The 21,377-nt window shown below is 40.6% G+C and overlaps 1 protein-coding gene across 18 annotated transcripts in view; it reads left to right on the forward strand.

Annotated features, from left to right (window-relative positions):
* The window catches only part of epb41a (erythrocyte membrane protein band 4.1a), a 52,714-nt gene extending 39,525 nt beyond the window's left edge, over nt 1-13,189 (forward strand). For 15 of the 18 annotated variants that reach the window (XM_076879635.1, XM_076879638.1, XM_076879634.1 and 12 more), the window contains 5 exons: nt 4,606-4,734; nt 6,915-7,031; nt 9,211-9,291; nt 9,543-9,662; nt 11,176-13,189. In XM_076879635.1, coding sequence (XP_076735750.1) covers nt 4,606-4,734; nt 6,915-7,031; nt 9,211-9,291; nt 9,543-9,641 — 426 coding nt within the window. In that variant the 3' untranslated portion in view covers nt 9,642-9,662; nt 11,176-13,189. The remainder of the gene's footprint in view (nt 1-4,605; nt 4,735-6,914; nt 7,032-9,210; nt 9,292-9,542; nt 9,663-11,175) is intronic. The other 3 variants (XM_076879637.1, XM_024798385.2, XM_076879644.1) reach the window with 2 other exon arrangements.
* The last annotated feature ends 8,188 nt before the right edge of the window (nt 13,190-21,377 follow it).

A 21,377-nucleotide genomic window follows, 5' to 3' on the forward strand; every position in this document is an offset into this window, starting at 1 on the left:
ATCCAGAAATGTTGGCTTGATCAACCTCCACTGCTGCAGAACAGCTTTAAACTGTTAATCTATGTTGTTCCCTGACAAAGGCCTTTTTGTATAATTATAAATGTACATTATCACAGTTTTGGGTAACCTTACCTTTTTTTAACCTCTGACAGTTCACCACGAACGGCTTGAATTGCAATAAATAACTGCAAACATTGGGGTGTTATAAAGCTTATGAACAATCGTGTACATGTAAATCACTTTGAGTGATCAGTGCGATTATCTTCATCATTGTTGTTATCAGATAATTACAGGAAAGTCGTTTAAAGGTTCTTTACAGGTACCAAATTTGGCAAATAGTCTTTGCGATTGCTTTTTTGATAAAGAATATAATTAGAAAATATGTTTCTCATATTACATTTAAAAATATATTTTTTCCAAATAATTCGTCAACTAAGTTTGAGTTTTTCTCTTAGTGTCAAATCTTGGAGGAGTTGACTTCAGTCCTGTTTGTCTGTTTTTAAAATCTAAATCATGCAAATCAACAGAAAAACCTCTGAAACATGTCCAGTAGTTGAAATTCGGCAATAAACCGAGTTGTTGTTTCTTCAGATGAAAATGTGCCCAGTTTGGAAATTTGGCCAATTCAACTGGTTATCAGGCTGTTTTAAAACGAATGTCGTAAGAACACAAGGTGTCCGTACCAAACACGGACAACAAAGCCTGAACTCTCTTATTCTGGCTGTGTTGTCTGTAAGGAGGAGTCGCCCTGTTGCTTTGACTATAACATGTGACTGTGTATGCTGAGCAAATATACACAAGCATTGGTAGGTGTGCGCACGCTCACATTATCTTGGATTTTAAGTGCAAATAAATGTAACTTTCCTCATTGGAAGCAGTGAAGGAGGTTTTCCATGAAAAAGAAACTGTGGTCATCTGCCACTGGTGTTTTTTCTGTGGGTGTGCCGTTCCCACCACTGTGTTTCTGTTTGTCAGAATTGTTTCTTTAGCTGGTCTTAATTTTCTCACTATTATTCTGATTTCAGCCGACGCGACTGGTTTCCCTTGCACTGAGAGCTCCTCTGAGAGCATGCACCTGCAGCTCTTTAACGTTTCTCTTTCTAATGTAAAAATCGACACGCTGACAAACTGTTTCGTTGTTCTTGTAACAGTGACAATAAAGATCTATTCTACAGAATGTAAATGCCACACTTTGAATCGTCTTCAGACTCTATACTTGTGTCATGGTGAACACACAGGCTATACAGCTCTTTTCTAATCTAACTGAGAACAGACAAATGTACCTATCCTCGCAGACACAACACTTCTATGTCTTAAGCACTTTCTAATTACAACCCCACTTTTGAAAAGGCTGGGACGCCGTTAAAATAAAAAAGAATGCAATGATTTCTGAAAATCATTATTTAATTCAACAATAGATCAAATGTTTAAAGAAAGAAGAACCAGCTCATCCTGAGTTAAAGACGAGTTGTTAGACTTTTGTTAGAGGACTATTGTATACAGAATTCTGGCTTTTCAATTATTCTGAATCTTCAGTTTCATATTTTTAATTTTTAATGTTTTTCCAAATATCTTGAATTGGTAAGAATTCTAGACTTAACCTAGACCCATGCTGTTGTAATAGATGCTTTACATGGTTTCACACTGTTGTCTTAGTTACTATGTTGGTCTAAACCTTGTATTTCAGCACTGATGGATCCTTTCCAGATGTGCAAGTTGCCAAATTCATAGTCAGTAATGTATCGCCATACATCAGCGGAAACCAGCTGAATGATGCCTCTCCCTCTCCTCTTTAGTCCAGGTGAAGTGACGTCCATGTTTGCCAAAAAGAAAACAAATCAGATGTTTCTGACCTCAGAACAGATTTCCACTTTGCCTCAGTCCATGTGACATTTGGCCCAGATTCAGGATGATGTTCACATATAAAGTGACACTGCAGGTGTGGACGGCACCGTGAGCCGTTCCCGAGTCTTTGCGCTGATTTCCATGACAGAGTCAAGCCTGTTGTTAATGCAGTGCTGACTTAGGCAGAAAGCTCTCGCTCATCCAACATGGATTTCCAGGCTTGTGCATTGTGCACACGGATTTCTCTGGAACCTGTTGATGCTATTATGAGAAATTTGCAGCTTTCACAGTTGTTTATTTGACAAACAATTGTTTTGCAGCTTGTAAATGCAGTTTTTTGCAGACTGGTGCCCCCTGCCTGTCTTTACTTCTGGGAAACTGCCTGCCTGCTCTTTTTATACTCAGTCATGTGACTGGTAACAAACAGGCTGTTTATCTGCCTCATGTTCCCTCAGGTGCTTCTTAAACAATGATTTGTGGGGATTTTCAGACACTCATGATAATGAAAGTACAGCGTCACAGACTAAGCTCAAACTGATTTCATGTCAATGTGGACACAGCTACCTGTTAACAGAGAACATTTTCTCTGTGTAAACATTTGGTGTGATTTCTGTGTTCTGTGAATAAAACGTGTTCATGAGATTTGCTAATCATTGCATTCTGCTTTTATATTTTACTCGATGTTTTTAGAATTGGCATTATTAATCTCGTGTCACACTTATGTAGATGGCAATTGACAAGAATTTAGCGATTCTGATTCCATCACTTAACAATTTGATTTCTTATTCACTCTCACGAGGTTCTCATCGTCTCCGCGTTGAGTCAGCACCATCACTGAGCAGCGTATGAAAGAAATTACAGTCATGCACGTTAACTACATGCTGTGTGCTCCTCTGTGTTGTGATCCGTGTAGGTTCATTACTCAAAAAAGTCATCATGACGCAGAACAAGTAATGCAAAATGTTACTTAATTGCTCCCAGGAGAAAGTAATCATTGTCCTGCTTGTTGCATTACTTTTGTGTTTCTCTGTAAAATGGCCTGAAACACATTCTCTCATATGATTTAACAGGGTCTGGCTGCTGGTCTGGGGTCAGCATCACTCGGCTTAAACATGCTTCTGGGTTTTGGCTACCTTAGCATGCTGTGCAGAGCACCATAATGGAGGTGTCCTGTATACGGATCATAGGCTCTGATATGGAATGTGTGAAACTATCAATACAAGCAACCGAAGCTGTTTTCCTCTGCCGTACGGTGCTGAGGAAAAACTGAAGGAGCTCAAACATCTGGAGCGAGCTTAAAGAAAAGCTTCTCAAAGCTCAAAGGAGCTAGTTGATGTGGTTTTGGCAGCTCATGAAGCCCCATAGATCATTGTTGGTGGCTTTCTGGGAATGCCTAACAGAGGGGAATGTGACGCAGACCTAGAACATGCCGGGGTGATCTTCAGAGTCCTCCATGAAAAGCTAGAGGATGTGGCTGAGGTCTGTCTGGCTGTGAAACTATCAGCGTTCGTTTTGGTTCCCTTTCAGCCGGTGGAACATTTGAAGGAATACTAATGAAACTGGGGAGAACGTTGATCTTTAAAGCAAACAATCACCAGCATTTTTATAGTCATAAACCTACTGAGGAGGGAACCAACTAAAGACAGACAAATGGTTGTAATGGACGCTTGCAAGGAATAACAGAACTGCATTAATATATTGAAATGCAGTGTCTCATCATTTCCACAAACACTGGGCGTTTCCAGCTGCAGGTCTTCACTCCTACATTTTTGCAGTTTAGGAAACACCCGTCTGCTCTGTTATTGATGTGTGTTTCAAGAATAAGTTGTGCACGGTGTTTGAAGGCAGAGCACTGCAGACATTGTGGTTTGATTTTTATTTTCTACCAAATGAATTATTGTTTTGTGCAAACATTTGGATGCCATTTGGAATACTTCGTCCTTTGTAGTTGCACACTTCATTATTTGCCTGCAGCTGCTAATTATTTTTTTAAGCTGGTTTTTGTGCAATGGGCAGAGACAATTCTGCAACATGAAATATATTATGGCCTAATACATGGTTAACATGCACATTTGAGGACCTGAAGGCTGACTGTGATTGGATCAGAGTCATGACAGAACTGGGTGACGGCATGAGAAAGGCGACAGTTAATTATAGACCGTTGCCCAAAACACATGATGAGTGAAATGTGCAGCTCGACAGTGACAAATTATAATGACACAAACTATATTTTCAAGTTATACTTACTTTACCTCTAGTGTCTAAAACATTTTAGTGTTATACAATTAAAAGTTTCATTGCATACATACAGCAAGTTGTGGAATCATGCAGACAGATCACATTTCTATTATAACAGATTATTTGTCTAGCATTAAGGTGCGCTCAGCGCTACACTTTGTCACACTCATACCCACGCACATTTATCTCGAATAAAAAAGGCTTTGGTAGATTCAGTTAAAATCATTAGAGTTCCCTGTTAGACATGTTGTAAGTCAGATATAGATTTTAAACATGCTGGTTTTCATGAATGCATTTCCCAGTACAACAGTTACATTACCAGTCTCCTCAGTGAAGTGGGATTTAAGGATCAATTCATAGTTTAGTAAGAAATCCAGCAGGATATTTTCTGTGTGTGTAAATGTGTGTCTGGGACAAACAGGGTTTGGATTTCTTTCCCTTGCGTTGTGCAGCAGCTACAGTGCCACACTGTTGTCTTTGTAAAACCCTGAGAGTTTATTGCTGTTTATCTGCTTTCTGCAGTCTCCTGTGCTAAAGACCCAGACAATCACCATCTCAGATGTTACCAATTCTGTAAGAGGAACTGCAGCCTACAAGGACATACCCTTAGTTCACACTGAAACCAAGACCATCACATACGAGTCAGCTCAGGTGAGGTGAATTTGAGACATTTCCCCCTTACAAAAATATGCATTTTACGAGTTATTTTCTCACATTAAACACAAAGTATAGCTTTTTTTTTACTTTGTATGCAATGCTACTACACACTGTCTGGTTTTCATAAGCCTGGCCGAAAGTTTTGGCCCTAGTATTAAGGAGTGGTCAACATAATGGCCTTAATACAAGAATTAAATAAGGTGTTTGGAAGCAGACTGGTGGGCTGACGTTCTGGCCTGGAATCAAAGGCCCACCACAGTCACAGTTATTAGCCTGGTACAAGCAGAAAAAGGTGGTCACGCAGAAGAACAAGCAGTCTTCCTGGGAAAGGCTTTTCACCCACCTTCATAGGCCTTGGGTCAATACGGAGTGTTTCCACAGCAGATTCTGGGAATACAACACTCGAGCTCTTCCTCTCCACGCCTGGATGGTCACCTCCTAATTACAGAGTAGGCTTTCCCCCCTCCTGTTATCCACAGGTCCAGCAAACCAGCAGTTTCCAATCCAGTCTATTATCACAACAAATCCACGTAAATCTATTGAAAACGAATCCTCTGTCTGGTAAAATGTAATTATTTTAACAGCAAAACCATCCAGGCCAGGTGAAAACTACTTTCATTTAAAATATCCTTTTCCCTCACTGGAGTCTCCAAGACCCCTTTACTAGTCCCTGTACGCGACTCCAAATAGCTGGGCTAGAGTGGAATCTCCACTCCCACATGGTGTGGCCTATATCTCACACAAAAACACAAAAGCATGCAATAACTGAAATGTAAAATAATGCCAACTCTACGTTTAGTGGCAGATTTGATTCTACAGCACTAGCATGACCTGCTAATTTGTCAATATTAATAATTAGGTGGGTCGTCTGTTAAACACAGGGCTGGGATTCAAAACAGCTGATCAGATCAAACCTGCATAGCAGTGAAACTGTAAAGTTCAGTCCTTGATCCTGTTACCAAACCACATTTTCTAGCTTATGTTGACGCTGTATAATATATTCTTAATTCGGTTTTGTTTTTATGTCAGCTCTCGATCGTGTCCTGTGATTGGTCCAGTTTCCAGGAATGGATTTGCAGTATTCAGCACCCCCCCTCATTACAGCCTGAGCATCTGTTATTTTTTTTCCCGCTGTTGTGACTGCTGTGAACACTTGTCTGGTTTCCCTCTCAGACACTGTTATTTAACTTTCTTCAGACTGACTCCGGCGCAGCACGCTTCTCTCCTGGACTATAATTATTAATTTCTCTGCTTCACCTAGAGAGCTGAGGGACATCTAACCGAATATTAGTGGGGGTGTCTGTGTGTATCTGAGCCTGTGTTGATTACAGAAAATCCAACATAAATTACTTTAACATAAATGTTTAAAATTGAGGGGGCTTAAAGCGATTTCTACTATAGTACTATAGATACTCTATCCTCCAATATACAAACTAACATGACTTTACATTTCCCTGGAAATACTTTGTATTCAATGACTGAAGTCTAGAACCCAAGAACCTCATCAGACGCTGCATTTCCTCCTTGAGATGCTCTGCCAGGCCAGAACTGAACCAGCCTCAGTTGCTGCTTCTTTGTGGATCTCACTGCCTGCAGTTTTGTCTTTTTTAGGTTGAGCTCATGTGACTGAGTTAGCCATGGATCAACATCCCATGTCTTTGCTTGTAGTATGCTTCGGGTGATTAATCATTTGTACTGTTAAGTGCTGTTTGTTCAGTTTTGCAAGAAGTTGGTGATACTTCAGAGTTTTCACACCACTCACTGTTACATTGTTGCTTATATTGTTGGGATGGCCCATCTTGCTTTGGTGCTTCAGTTTCAAATGCTTTACCAGTTTGCATTTCTTAAAGCCACATTGCTACTGTAAACACTGGAGGCTTTAGCAGAGCGGTCTTGGTTTTCACCTGGATGTGCACCGTGGACACTGGAACGACACAAATCTAATCAATGCCATTTTCAGCTGGTAGATGTCCAAGTCCCACAGAAAAGAGCAACGATTTGTAGCTTCAAGTCAATAATAACCTTTATTAGAATAGCAAAAGTACACATTTCACTTTTAACTGTTATTATATATTAACAACGCAAAGTCTGCACACTTTTATCCCTTTTCTGACATAATGAAGTTCATGTGCTGTGTTTAAATGTGTGAGTAATTTCTTGTTTGGTACTTAAAGTTATCTCTCCCACAGCCGGTGGACAGTGTGGCAGAGAGGGAGTCGGGAGTGCTGCTGAGTGCCCAGACGATTACTTCTGAGACCATCAGCACCACCACCACCACCCAGATCACCAAGGTCTGGCACACTTCACTAACAGCTTCTCAGGCAGTAGAGATCAGTACACTATCACTATGTTGTGAAAAATGTCTGCTATTAGTCACTTAAACTACAGATGGCACGGTACCACTTTTTTATGTGCGATAATGATAAATTTGGATATCTGGCGATACCGATATGAATCCGATAGTTTTTTTTAATCAATAAAACTTTTTTTTTATAAATATCTTGCTGCGTTTTGTATAAATTCATACTCAAGTTAAAAAAAATAAAGCTATTCTGTTATACCTGTATGTAAAAAACACATACAAATATTTCATAGTTCAGCAAAACTGATCAATCTAATAAACGTAAACCTGCTCCATCCTCCCTATTCTGGTATTTTAAAGAGTACTTACCAGAAATATTAAACAACCTAACTAACAGGGCTGCAAACTCCCAGCAAAAAAATATATAAATAAATAGGGAACCACCCCCCGCCCTCATGATGCTTAATCGACATAATCAACTTTAATTTGATGCAGTGTGAAAAAATGCACAGAAATCAATTATTTTTCAAGAATAATTAAACAGATTCAACATCTTTCTTCAACAGAACTGCAGACTGCACAGATGGTTCCCAAAGGAAAAAGTACTACAGCTTACTAGGGTATATTAGACTTAACAGTTACTATATACAGTAATGGACTTCTATACATTTTACATCAGATTAAAACTTTGGGTGTAAGATTCAGATAATTATTTATTAAAAGCTCGACATTGTAAATGAGAATAAGAAAGAAAAGTATGTCTTTGTGCCCCTTTCCCTGTTCATGCCCTATCAGCCCCCCTGGCTAAACTTTGCTAGATCCGCCCCTGCACAGTTACCAGCCGTCAGCTGTAGAAAAAGATCCTGGAGTAGAAAGTAATATTAAATACATTCTAACAACAGTCAAGCTTAAACGTGCTGCTGTTGTTCAGCCGCTGGTTTCCTCTTTCTGGTGCAAAGTGGGCCAAAAACAAAGAAGAGAGACGATCAGCTGATCATTGATCAGTTTCATGATTGAAGTAGCAGCAGGAGAGAGAGAGAGGCAGTCGCTCCATATATTGGTTGTTAAGCTTAACGCTGGAATGCTTTACAAACATTCAGAGATGAACTTACACACTTGCTTTACTTCTCTCTGGGATCACTTCCTCAGAGATGAAATGCCGGTTTGGTAGTGAGGCTACAAACACACACAGCCGCTCTATCACGTGAGCACACTGCTGCGACGTGCTACGGTTATGAGCAGAGTTACTCCGTGTAGTTTAGTGAGGTGCTTTTTTTGATATTTAATGGATCGGATTACATCTTTTATTTCTCTCTGATATCCGATCCAGTAATTTACGTCAGTATCAGACCGATACGTAATATCGGATCGGTCCATCTCTAACTTAAACCAGCTGTCTTGAAACACAGGCTGTTTGAGTGGCAGACATTTTCAGTGTGGGTGTACTTTATTAAATCAGATGTGACTGTTTGCATCCTCGTCTCTCCCAACAACAACACTCTCAGATGATACCATGTTTTTTACATAGTTATCTTTTAGTATTTTCATGTAACAGAGCACAACTCAAACTCATGAATGCTACTGATCTAATATAGGCAACAAAATGACTTTGTTACAGTCAGATCATCAGTTTGCAGTGTTTCAGGGTAAAGATAACTGGCACATAACTTCAGATGATTCAGTCAGGTACATTTTGTGATCAGCTGTTGGAACAGTCACTACATAACTCTGTGCTCCTCCCGGCCATCAGACTTCTGCTCCGAGCCTCTGAGATCTCACACAGTCTCCATCAGAAACAGTTAGTTCAATTCTTATGTGAAAGACATACTCTCCTACATCTGCTTCATTCAGCTGACATACTGATACGTTTGATATACTGTTTCCATATACGAAAAACTTTCACAAGCATACTCTTATACTGTTACCTGCTAATGCTGAAATGAACTGCCTGTGACTGTATCTGTAGAAGTTTCCACTCAGTAAGTGGCGTCTTCTGGCCTCACGCTGGTGAATGTGGTGTGAGGTCATTTGGTCCTGGATTTAAGAGGAGTCACTGTCACTGTCATTTCACTCAGGATTTTCCAGCGAACGTCAATTCTGTTCAGAGGAGAAATAAAGACAGAGGGAGGATTTAGATTTTTAAAGCTTGTGTCACATCTCTGTTACAGACGGTGAAAGGAGGGATCTCTGAGACTCGCATTGAAAAGAGAATTGTCATCACTGGGGACACAGAAATAGATCATGACAAGGTAAATTCATTATGGAGCATTTCTCACTGCTTCGTTGTTCACACTAAATCATGTTTTCCTTAAAGGTCTGTGTGTTAGCTCATTCGCTGATTTACAGGAAATGTACCACATAAGTGACCCTGGGATTATGTGCAGGCCTAGCTTGCCCCACAGAGCAGTATGTCCAGTAAATATATGCTACATGAAAGTCATGTTCGTCACAACAGTGCGTGTCGTGCAGGTCATTTAGGAGTGTGGTGTTTACTCTGTAGGCTTTGGCCCAGGCCATTAAAGAGGCAAAGGAGCAGCACCCAGATATGTCTGTCACCAAAGTGGTCGTGCATCAGGAGACGGAGATCACCCCAGAGTAAGACGGACTGATCCTGTGGAAGGCAAGTGATACATCTGGATTTCATCTGTCCCCCACCAAGTATCCACTGGTCAGACTGAAAATCACTTGTGAAGATCATATTGAGTATAATTATAATTGTGACGAGGATAAAAGAAGATGTTGAAAAAGTTTAAACTTAACCAAGAATTCAGACTTAAACTCAAACCTCCTAACCACCTCCACCTAACCACTAACCAGCATAAATAATTAAGAAACGGCAGTCACTGTTTACAATAACAGCCACCAAAAGAAACTTATTTACAGTAAAAGCTACCATGGAGACGAACTACATCACCAAACTGTGTTTTAAACACAAGAGGACCGTGATAAGTAATGATAGAAACCGACTGAACCGAGTCATGGAAACATGGAGATGTTTATGAAGGACGCAGATCAGTAATTAAATGAAAACCTGCAGAAGTATCTCCGGTGTTTGCATGAAAGTGAAACATGGTACGTCCACAGTGTAAGGTGTTAGGGCCCATGTGGCTTTAATTGTTGCCTTGGATATGTGATGTTAAAGGGTCCAGGCTGGGAATCTGATGCTGTTGAGCTGGTTGGCAGGCTGGTATGTAAACGGCCCAGCCTGCCTCCCAGTTTGTCTGAACATGTGAGCAGGGCTGGGAGGGCTGGGAGGGCTGCAGATTGTTGAAGCCCTCAGTGCTGTCTCACAGGAAGATCAGGAAGGCACGATGCCAACTAAAGCTACCAAAGTGGTAAAAGGAACAATAATCATAGTTTTGTAAAACACTTTGTTTCAAGTTCCAGAGAATAAAAAACCAACAGAGACAGATTTTTGTTGGTGTGTTAACAAACTCAGTAGCATTACTGGAGTGAAGCTCCGCAGACAGAGCTAATGTAGAGAAACAGAGGCTGGGTGAATCTATGGTAACAGCTTCCACCAAGAGCTGCGTCATGTACGAGCACATGGGTCCTTTCAGCCAGTGTGTTTGCTGCCAATGTGGAGTCAATGAATGGCCTCAATCACATGATCCTTGCTCAGTATCCCAGTAATGTGTGTATATATGACAGTATATGAACTGTAAATGTTTGATGGTCAGTTTCACCACTTTTTGATGAATTGTACAATAAAAACACATTATTATTCTTTTTCCATAAAAAAATGTTTTATTATAATGGCCAATAAAAATGAATTATAAAGTATTTTAAATAAACTATTAAAAATAAATGAATCTAAAGTTCAGCAGACGACAGAAACAACAATCAAATAAAATTTTGATTGTTTACATGTATGGTTAAAAAAAGCTCTTTAAGACTAATGTCGTGTTATACAATTTAAATTACATTACGTATATATTAAAATTCTCATTTTCTATGTAATATTTCTTGCTTCATTTTCTTTTTTGGTGTTGGGGCCTTTTCCTTTGTGCTCAGATAGCTGACTGTCTTGTGATCAAAAATGCAGATATTTTCATGGTAAACGCCACTAAATATTCTTTTATTCTTTCTTTACTTTCTGTCATCTTTCCTCAATCAAACTTCGGCCCTCTCAGCTACCCCCCACTCCACCTCATTCCTCCTCGTATCTCCATCACACCATTTTACCTCAGCGCACCCAGCAACCATCAACGGGAACCACCAGACCTCATCAGAGCGAACTAGCTCCAACAATGACAAATGAACTTGACTCCACGAGTGTGAAGTTTGGCCTGAAGGAGACAGAGTCACCAGAAAATTCCCAAGAACCCTGCCAGTATTCCCCACAATCCCCCTCTTGTTCCATTTACTGCCAAAAGAGCAGCTGCTGGAGTTATGGATGAAAAATCATCTTTTTTTAAATATGAAAAAGAAATTAAAGAACAGCATTTGTGGATTTCATCCTCTCCAATTTGTGTGGAGATTTTAAGAAAAAATCAAGGGCATTTGGTCTTTTACTCTTGATATATTGGTAATTTATTTTTCTACAGCTTTTCTTACCATCAGAATTGGTTACCAGTAACTTGAAAATCAAGTATTTTGTAACAATGTATCCGAGCAGCATTGACAAAGGGATTGTGGGTGATGTCACTTGGGATTGTACACTTTGGGACTCGCAGGATCCCTCTCAAATTTTAGTGCAAGTTTGGTGTCATTTCTTGTACAGTAAATATTTTATTTTCCCTCTCGACGTAAAAATAATATTTTTTCAATTTGTGTATAGGAAAAGATTGATTGTATGAAACTAACGTGTGGGAATTAATCCTTTCATCTGACAAAGTTCTGGCATTTGTTCAGTGACACCTTTTGATTGTTTAGTTGTGTTTTTGTGCTCGTGTTACCAAAACAGGGCTTCATCAGGACCACAGAGATCGTAGTGCACTGACATGACGTTTATTTATTTCCACCTTTGTGCGTTTTGTGTTTTAGATATGATTTTACATGACAATGTTCCCCACATCGTTATAGTTTCTGCATTACGTTTCTAATTTTCCTCACAGTGGGCAGTGTGTACACTTAGCGCTGCTTTAAAGACATCTGTGAAATATTGAAGTCGGTAAAGAGAAGAGCAAAACTTCAGCGTCTGTATATTTAGACTTTATTATATAAAATCTATTGCATCACATTAAAATGATAGGAATGGTTGACATATCTGACACTTAATAATACGGTAAATTGGGATAATTTTCTGTTATAATTCAAAGAACAACACAATACAGATTATCAGCTTATTATAATGGAACAACAGAAAGGGGATGAATGTGGTGACATTACACCAGTAAGGGGAAAAACACAGAGAGAAGAAAGTCGGCATGTAATAAAGCAACAAAAAGAAACGAGATGAAAGAACAGAATCAGCAGTGATGATGAATTCTTCTCACACTGTCTAACTTCCATATGTCTGCCATAATATTTGAACAGTATGATTATGACATGTGTACTTCCTGGAGGACAAAGCCGACCACGCCTGTACACACCGCCCACTGGAAGCAGAAACAGAGTCACACTGCCACTCAGACGTTTGGGGCCACTTTTTGAAAAAGAACATGATTTTTGTTTACCTCGGACATAAAATGACAACGAACAATAAAGTGGGTATACTAACACAACTAGAAAAGGGGTTTTGTTGCAAACCTAGCCTTAGCCTTTATAACTGGGACCCCAGTTCACCCTGAACACGTCACGGTTCAACGACATAAATGTCCTTTCTACAGCTCTCATTCATTTGTGTCATCCAGTGAGTTTTTGTTAACCTTAAAATGTCCGGCATCAAATTAATGAAATACAGTCAATATTTTTACAGTTTAAAGAACATTTCAGCGTGACTTTAGGCGTTTTAGCACCAGTGCACACTTTGCACTTTATCTTCAAACGGCGGACTTTTAGTTACAAGATGCCCTTTAAGATCCTCTCCAGTGTTTGTTGTTCTCACTGTATCATTATGATCACGGTACTCCTCCTCCTCTGTGTCAGCAGTCCACATCTTATTTTCTGTGTATGTTTTCTTAGATGTAACCCTCACATGGTCATCACACAAAAACATGTAAAAAGCACCATGCACTAAATAAACACTGTTGTGGTCATTATTGACATTGTCATCGCCAGCGTCGTCCTTCCTGATGCTTTTGCATACATTTAAGGTCAGTTCACTCTAAATATCGATATGTAATCGAAGCATTATCACCATAGTAACTAATAAAATATGCACCATGTTCAAATACTCCTGAGGCTTTAGAGATAACGTAATCGTTTTGCTGATTCCACCATCCAGATTTTTTATCCCAATGTAAATATTTGAATCACCCTGTAGACAGTTAACCATGTAAAACTCTGTCATTTTAAATCTTTCTTGTTATTGTTTCTATTAAGAGTAATCGATTATGCTTTGTTAATCAATTTGTAGCTTTATTTCTGCGCTGTGCTGAGCAAACAGCTTGTTCTGGCTCTGACATCCGTTCTGTAGAACTTACCTGATGCCACAGGTTCTTAGATGACTTTTTAAATGCAGCAATTAAATGTTTAGATATTAAATTCATTAAGAAAATGGATTAGTAAAATTATTTTATTGACATATTTATTTTCTAAAATTAAAAAAGGCCCCAGTTCTATTTATAGTGCTGTAGTAGATTTTTAGATCGTCATATTAATATGGAAAATCTGCTTGTAGGCTGTAAACATACTTTGAAATAGTGTAACTATTAATAATTATGCTGCACACAAAACATTTATGTAACTTTATTTGTAAAGCACTTTAAATCAGTCACAGGTGACACAAAGTGCTGAACATGAGAAAGAAATAGACAAATATATTGGATATCATGCACTTCAATGAAACAGTTTAACTGAGCAGAAACTATTTTCTCTAAATATCTTTCAAAGAAGTTGCAGCTTGCAGAGGAGCCCTGTTTTTTGTTTTTGACGTCAGTTTAAGATCATGTTTTTTAATCAAAGGTTGCATATTTGCATGTTTAAAATTCGCAGGAACCACATTCAAAGACAGACTGATGTTGATAATGGAGAAAGTCAGCCGACCTATGATCTCTTCAAAACCTCTTTCAAAAAAAAAATAGAGGCGCAGCGGCATCGTGGAGAAACCTGAGGGTTAAGCGAATCACATTCACTAAAACTGACAGTCACGGCTCAAGCTGTTTAAGAACAGCAGAAAAAGGGACAGAGACAGAGTCCCGATGCATGCTCAATCATCCAGGCAAGTAAATCCCAGAAAGTTTATATTCTCTTCATCTGGATGTTTTCAGTGGGAGAAACGTTTCGTCACTCATCAGGTGACGTCTTCAGTCTCAGCTGACTGCAGGTTTCCAACCTTACAAACAGGACATCTGCATAATGACTGAAACCAGCAGCACTGAAGGAGCAATGGGCTGGATTTATACATCGGGGAAACCAAACAACCTCTGGGTAAGAGGATGACACAACACAGAAGAGCCACCTCGTCAGGCCAGGACTCTGCAGTCTGTGCACACCTACAGGCCAGTGGACTGTTTCAATGATGAGGATGTAACATCCTGGACAGGGAGGAACGCTGGTTTGAGGGCGGAGTCAAGGAGGCCATTTACATGAAAAGGGAAAGACCATCTCTGAATGGAGGAGGGGCCTAAGGGTACGTCTGTCACCATCTTACAATGCTGTGATTGCAGCCATTCCCCAGCTCTCTGTGAATGATCTCTGATCTGCTGCAGCCCGATGTCCCCAGCAGGTCCCTGAGGTCATCCGATCAGGGCTTACTTGCTATAAAAAAAGACTAAGATGAGCACTAAGGGTGACAGAGCTACGTTCTTGGACTCTCTCCCCCAAACCTGTAAAACTGTGGACTCAGTAGTTGTTTTTAAAAACAACTCAAAACTCACCTTTTTAAAACTGCTTTTGATTAATTTTTGCCTGTTTTATATTGTCTGTTTTGCCTTTTATTATTTGTTATCTTATGTGCAGCACTTTCTGACTCTGTCTAGATAGGAGGTGCTATATAAATAAAATTGTATTTATTTATTTATTTAATGGGACTCATGGCCATTGATCAGTGGTTGTTGATCAATGGTCACGACCTCACAGCCCATTGTTCCTTCAGTGCTGCTGGTTTCAGTCATTGTGCAAATGTCCTGTTTATAAGAAACCTGCAGTCAGCTGAGACTGAAGACGTCACCTGATGATGACGAAACGTTTCTCCCACTGAAAACATCCAGATGAACAGAATCAACCTTTTTGGGACCGAGACAGAAGGATCTGAAACGAGCTGAAATGAAAGCCCCTGTGGTGTTACCAACAAGTTTCATGTTATCAATGAAAAATGCAGAGATTTATTGCAAACGTCAGGTGCAGCTCACAGACAGACTTTGAGACTTCAGGCACATTAGGACATTAGGAATACATGTGTAAATAGCACATGTGGGTTTATGACAGCTGGATGAAATAGTGAGGCAGTGATAATTGTTCTTTCCCAGATTTTAAGTGTCTCTAAGAGGGTCCTGGACCCCCTGATGATCCTCCACCTAATCACATGAGCCAAGGTGTGAAAACAGGTGTAGGTCACAATCAGCCAAGGTGTTGGGTGAGCTCATTGTGAATCCTAGCCACACCCTATCATGTGACTTACTGAGGTCAGATGACGCAGGATGTGCGTGGGCGTTAAGGCGTCTAGATTATAGATGGCAGACAGTTGGTGTGGTAAGCCCCGCCCTCCTTTCAAAGATGGCCGTTCACAGTGGACATAGATGTTTCTTTCACTCCTCTTTCAAACCATCTGTCTTCTCTCTACAAAATGTGAACACTGGCATCCTGAGAGAGTGACCTTTGACCTTTACATGTGTTTATGAAGTGGCTGTTTGGTGTCTCCAGTGTAGAGGTCTGAGCGCTCCTCGCTGCACTGCACAGCTGTGTTGTTCAGTTTGTGTTTGTGATGAACCAGTTTGTGTCTGAGTCTGAAGTGCACTGGGATGTCGTGTTTGGAGAAGACTCTCCTGAGTTTCTCTGATAAACCTGCTACATCAGGGACGATGATGTTGTTCTGGTTTTCCTTCTGTTTCTCCCTAATTGGTGTCTGACCTTGTTTACTATCTGATTAAGTTAACCACATGTTTTAAGAGCTTTCTTTACATGTGTGCGTTCATTTTCTTTCCCTTCTGCTTCAGAGGGAACATTTTATGCTCGGTGTTGCAAGGTGTCGTTTTTCGAAACGCAGGCCTTGTTCCTCTTTCTTCTACAGTTTGTTTTCTATCATTCATTGCATCCTTGTATGTCGACCTCTGTTCTGCATTGATACAGAGCCCCTATCAGCCCAGTGCCAGCTTGTGCAGTAAAGACTTCATTAAATGCCTCCTTTATGTGGAATCTACAGATACTGTAAGTACTGCAGGGTCTGCATTCACAGGGTTCAGTGTGAATCAGTTTGATGGAAATGAATCTGTCAAATACACACAGAACTGTTAGGTCTGTGCCCCTGAGTGATTCCTTTTTTTAAATTATTTTTTGTAATGATTAAAGTTTCAATTCATCAGCTTTGTTGCTGAAAGCTCCGAGCCAACTCCAGAGTTCATTAACTGTGTTCCAGGTCATTACACTGATAATATGAAAGTCTTAGTACTGCTAGATGTTCTGTCAGACGTGTCAGGGAGGCAATGCAACCGAGAAAAACATTCAGAAGATAAAGGAGATGTAAGTAAGACACATTTCAGAAACAAAAACACATCATTGGTCCCCACTTCTTTAGTTGAATCTATGAAAGGGAACATGAACTGTAACACAGCTTCACAGTCGTATAGCAGTAACAGTAAAAAGTTGAATCCCAAAAACTTGATATAAATCATACAGGGAGTGCAGAATTATTAGGCAAGTTGTATTTGTGAGGAATAATGTTATTATTGAACAACAACCATGTTCTCAATGAACCCAAAAAACTCATTAATATCAAAGCTGAATGTTTGTGGAAGTAGTTTTTAGTTTGTTTTTAGTTTTAGCTATTTTAGGGGTGTCATGGTCTGTGGAATGCGTGATGCTCGGGTAGCCACACCCCCGGGCTGGGCCATCACTAGCACACCTGCTCTCCATCCCGGTGATTACACGGAGATCCACTTAATCCGGCGCTGACGGATGCTCCACGCCAGTCCGTAGTCATCCCCACAGTGGTAACCAGACTTCCACGAAAAGTGTGCATTCTCTTCTGCTTGGAACTTTGTTTAACCTGCCTACTTCTGTCCAGATTTCTACTCGGCGTCTGCTACCTGCCTGTCCTCCGGCTCAACTGGATCTCGCGGCGCTCACCTGGCCCACTCGCCATTCCACGGACTTCCTGCCCCCACGGACTGCCACACTTCCCTCCCGAGCTCCCACGGTTCCGTTCTATCGTAAGCCCCTACTCTAACTCAGTCCTGATATGTTCTCCCCGCTTCCTGGCTCCCTAGTAATCATCTCCCCTTTCTATTGCAGCCCCCCGCCGTCCCGATCCCGGCTTCCTCGTGTCATTGTTTCCCCGGATTTTTAGTTTCTGTTTTGCTCTCTACTTTCCCCGGGTCGCCTTTCGTTGTTTTAATAAAGTGTCTTTTTGTTAGCTCGGAGTCTGCGCCTGGATCCTTTCGTGCCCGCGCACCACGGCGCATGACAAGGGGGATATCTGTGTGTGCAGGTGACTATTACTGTGCATAATTATTAGGCAACTTAACAAAAAACAAATATATACCCATTTCAATTATTTATTTTTACCAGTGACACCAATATAACATCTCCACATTCACAAATATACATTTCTGACATTCAAAAACAAAAACAAATCAGCGACCAATATAGCCACCTTTCTTTGCAAGGACACTCAAAAGCCTGCCATCCATGGATTCTGTCAGTGTTTTGATCTGTTCACCATCAACATTGCGTGCAGCAGCAACCACAGCCTCCCAGACACTGTTCAGAGAGGTGTACTGTTTTCCCTCCTTGTAAATCTCACATTTGATGATGGACCACAGGTTCTCAATGGGGTTCAGATCAGGTGAACAAGGAGGCCATGTCATTAGTTTTTCTTCTTTTATACCCTTTCTTGCCAGCCACGCTGTGGAGTACTTGGACGCGTGTGATGGAGCATTGTCCTGCATGAAAATCATGTTTTTCTTGAAGGATGCAGACTTCTTCCTGTACCACTGCTTGAAGAAGGTGTCTTCCAGAAACTGGCAGTAGGACTGGGAGTTGAGCTTGACTCCATCCTCAACCCGAAAAGGCCCCACAAGCTCATCTTTGATGATACCAGCCCAAACCAGTACTCCACCTCCACCTTGCTGGCGTCTGAGTTGGACTGGAGCTCTCTGCCCTTTACCAATCCAGCCACGGGCCCATCCATCTGGCCCATCAAGACTCACTCTCATTTCATCAGTCCATAAAACCTTAGAAAAACCAGTCTTGAGATATTTCTTGGCCCAGTCTTGACGTTTCAGCTTGTGTGTCTTGTTCAGTGGTGGTCGTCTTTCAGCCTTTCTTACCTTGGCCATGTCTCTGAGTATTGCACACCTTGTGCTTTTGGGCACTCCAGTGATGTTGCAGCTCTGAAATATGGCCAAACTGGTGGCAAGTGGCATCTTGGCAGCTGCACGCTTGACTTTTCTCAGTTCGTGGGCAGTTATTTGGCGCCTTGGTTTTTCCACACGCTTCTTGCGACCCTGTTGACTATTTTGAATGAAACGCTTGATTGTTCGATGATCACGCTTCAGAAGCTTTGCAATTTTGAGACTGCTGCATCCCTCTGCAAGATATCTCACTATTTTTGACTTTTCTGAGCCTGTCAAGTCCTTCTTTTGACCCATTTTGCCAAAGGAAAGGACGTTGCCTAATAATTATGCACACCTGATATAGGGTGTTGATGTCATTAGACCACACCCCTTCTCATTACAGAGATGCACATCACCTAATATGCTTAATTGGTAGTAGTTTTAATCTGTAGCTCTGCTCTAAAAGAACGTACGTAACTGGCCCCGCCTACTACGCTCGCAAAGGTAAAATGATTGGCTAGAATCTAAAGTGTATCACAGCTCAGGAAAAAAAAGCACCAAAATAAAGCACCGAAACGTGCGCTGCTTTTCGGTCTGGTTACTACCGTTTATGTCAGAACCGGTGCCATCATGGCACCGGATACCGGTACCCATCCCTAGTGTGGAGAACAAAAGAACTGACAGGCCTAAAACACCTATAATAAGTTTAAACAGGAAAACTGGAGATGGTGCGTCTGACTTCTGACCTGTTCACTGTTCACCCTGTTCAGAAATGGTCTCAGTGGAAGTGTCAAGAACCATGTTAGAGAAAGTTCAGCAGGGAGAAAAGGCTGACGTACGCAGCCATCAGTACAATTGGAGGCTCGTCATGGTTTGGTGCAGCCAGTGGTGTTGGGATCTTGTCAAAATTGAAAAATACAGAAAAATACCATAAGGTTTTAATCCATCATAAAGTCTGAGTGGCAAATGGTTATAACTCTTTTCTGCTCTGAGCACTCAAAGGGCCTTACACAGTTGCACTTTCCACGCTGTTTCTGAACTATTGGAGCACGGGAGAGCGACATCCAGACGGGGATCAAACCACCAACCTTCCAGTTTATCAGGTGACCTGCTCTGTCACCTGAGCTACAGCAGCTTATTTTTTTACCATGACAATGATCCCAAACACACTGCCAGTGCAGTAAGAGTATATCTGGATAGAAACTCACATGGATCGGGCTTCACAAAGCCTGAACCTCAACATTATTGAAGCAGGGTGGGATCATCTTTACAGAGTGGTATAAAAAAGAGCTTTGAATGTCCTTCAAGCAGGCTGGAAAACCATTCCTGAAGACTCCTTGAAAAACTCAGAAGACACCTCAGGCTGTGTTGAAGACTAAAGATAATCATACCTTTACAGCTCGCTGGAATTATACAAAATCTACCTCCCATCATCCAAGAAGATCAGGACAAACTGAAGAAGGACCAAAGAACCCTCTTGGACGCTGTGGTGCCCTTGCAGTACATGCAGATGGTAGCACAGCAAGCAGAGCGCCCAGAAAAGGAAAATGTCATCTAAAGTGCCAAAATCCCTTTGCAAGAAGAGGCCGTTTAAAGTTCCATAACCCACACAAAACAGGTCATGGAAAAGTGCACGCAGCCGAACAAATAAAGATTTTGACTTAGGGCTATCTGTGAAGACCATCGCAGTCTCAGATGAGACTGTCTGAGTGTCCCCAGCAAAACATTTGGTCATACACATATTATAAAATATAATAAATAATTCATTTTAATTTCATTTTGTATGCTAAATAAGTAATTTCTCTGTTTTTTGGTAATAAAACCATGTTTGCTCTTTCTGACATTCCATGTCCTTTCCTAATCTTCCTGCTTTGCCTCCTTTGGCTCTCCTTCCCACTGGCTGTTGTTTTCCAGTGCTCTGATTAAAACTGACATGTTTCCTGGAGCTATGCTGTTTCGGGTTAGGTTAACGATTGGTGAGCAGTATATGTGCTGGTACTTATAAACAGTGTTTTTTATTCTAATGGAGGCCTAAAATGGTTTGGCCACGCTAGCTTTCCCATCCTACAGTTATCTCTCGTCTCTACCTAACAGCCTCTGCCAGCACAGGTAATATAGATTTTTATATATCTTTTTTTATTTATAAAATTATATATATTTATTTAACCCTCTGGGCTCTATCCTGGAAAATGTGTCGCCACGTCACTTTTCTTTTTTCAACCATTTTCATTCTGTTAATGCAAGTGGAATGAAACTTCCTAAAGGTGTATATTTCTTCCAGATTTTTTAATTCAACATCAGCTCCTTAATAATGTCAATAATATTCACTACACACCAAATTGTTCCTCTCGGCTCTATTGTGGCCATTTTTGGCCAATTGAAACCCATTATAACCACCTTTTTGATTCCTTGTTATTGACAGTACAAAATCATGCAATTCAGGTAAAGTTGCTTTAATTATAAACTGAACTCGTGAAAATTTTAGTTTTTAATGTTTGGTTTTTTTTACCAAATTATATCATTTATCCATTTTTGGCCAAGCAAGCAATGTTATGTAATATTCCTAGTTTCTAGTAGCGGCCTTTGATGGCTCACCACACTCCAATAGACCAGAAGAATGAAACAATTTTGACATAGGCTTGATCTTAAGGATCTAATAGTTTGTGTTTGTGAATGACATTGCAGCACAAACATGTATTTGCAAGATAGACCGGAATAAATTATGACGCATCAAATATTACATTTCTGTTGATGCAGGCTATTGAGCTTTGAGGCTCCCAGTCAAACTCAGCTTTGAA

This window comes from Maylandia zebra, linkage group LG22, assembly GCF_041146795.1.
Source record: "Maylandia zebra isolate NMK-2024a linkage group LG22, Mzebra_GT3a, whole genome shotgun sequence".
Classification (NCBI taxonomy): Eukaryota; Metazoa; Chordata; class Actinopteri; order Cichliformes; family Cichlidae; genus Maylandia; species Maylandia zebra.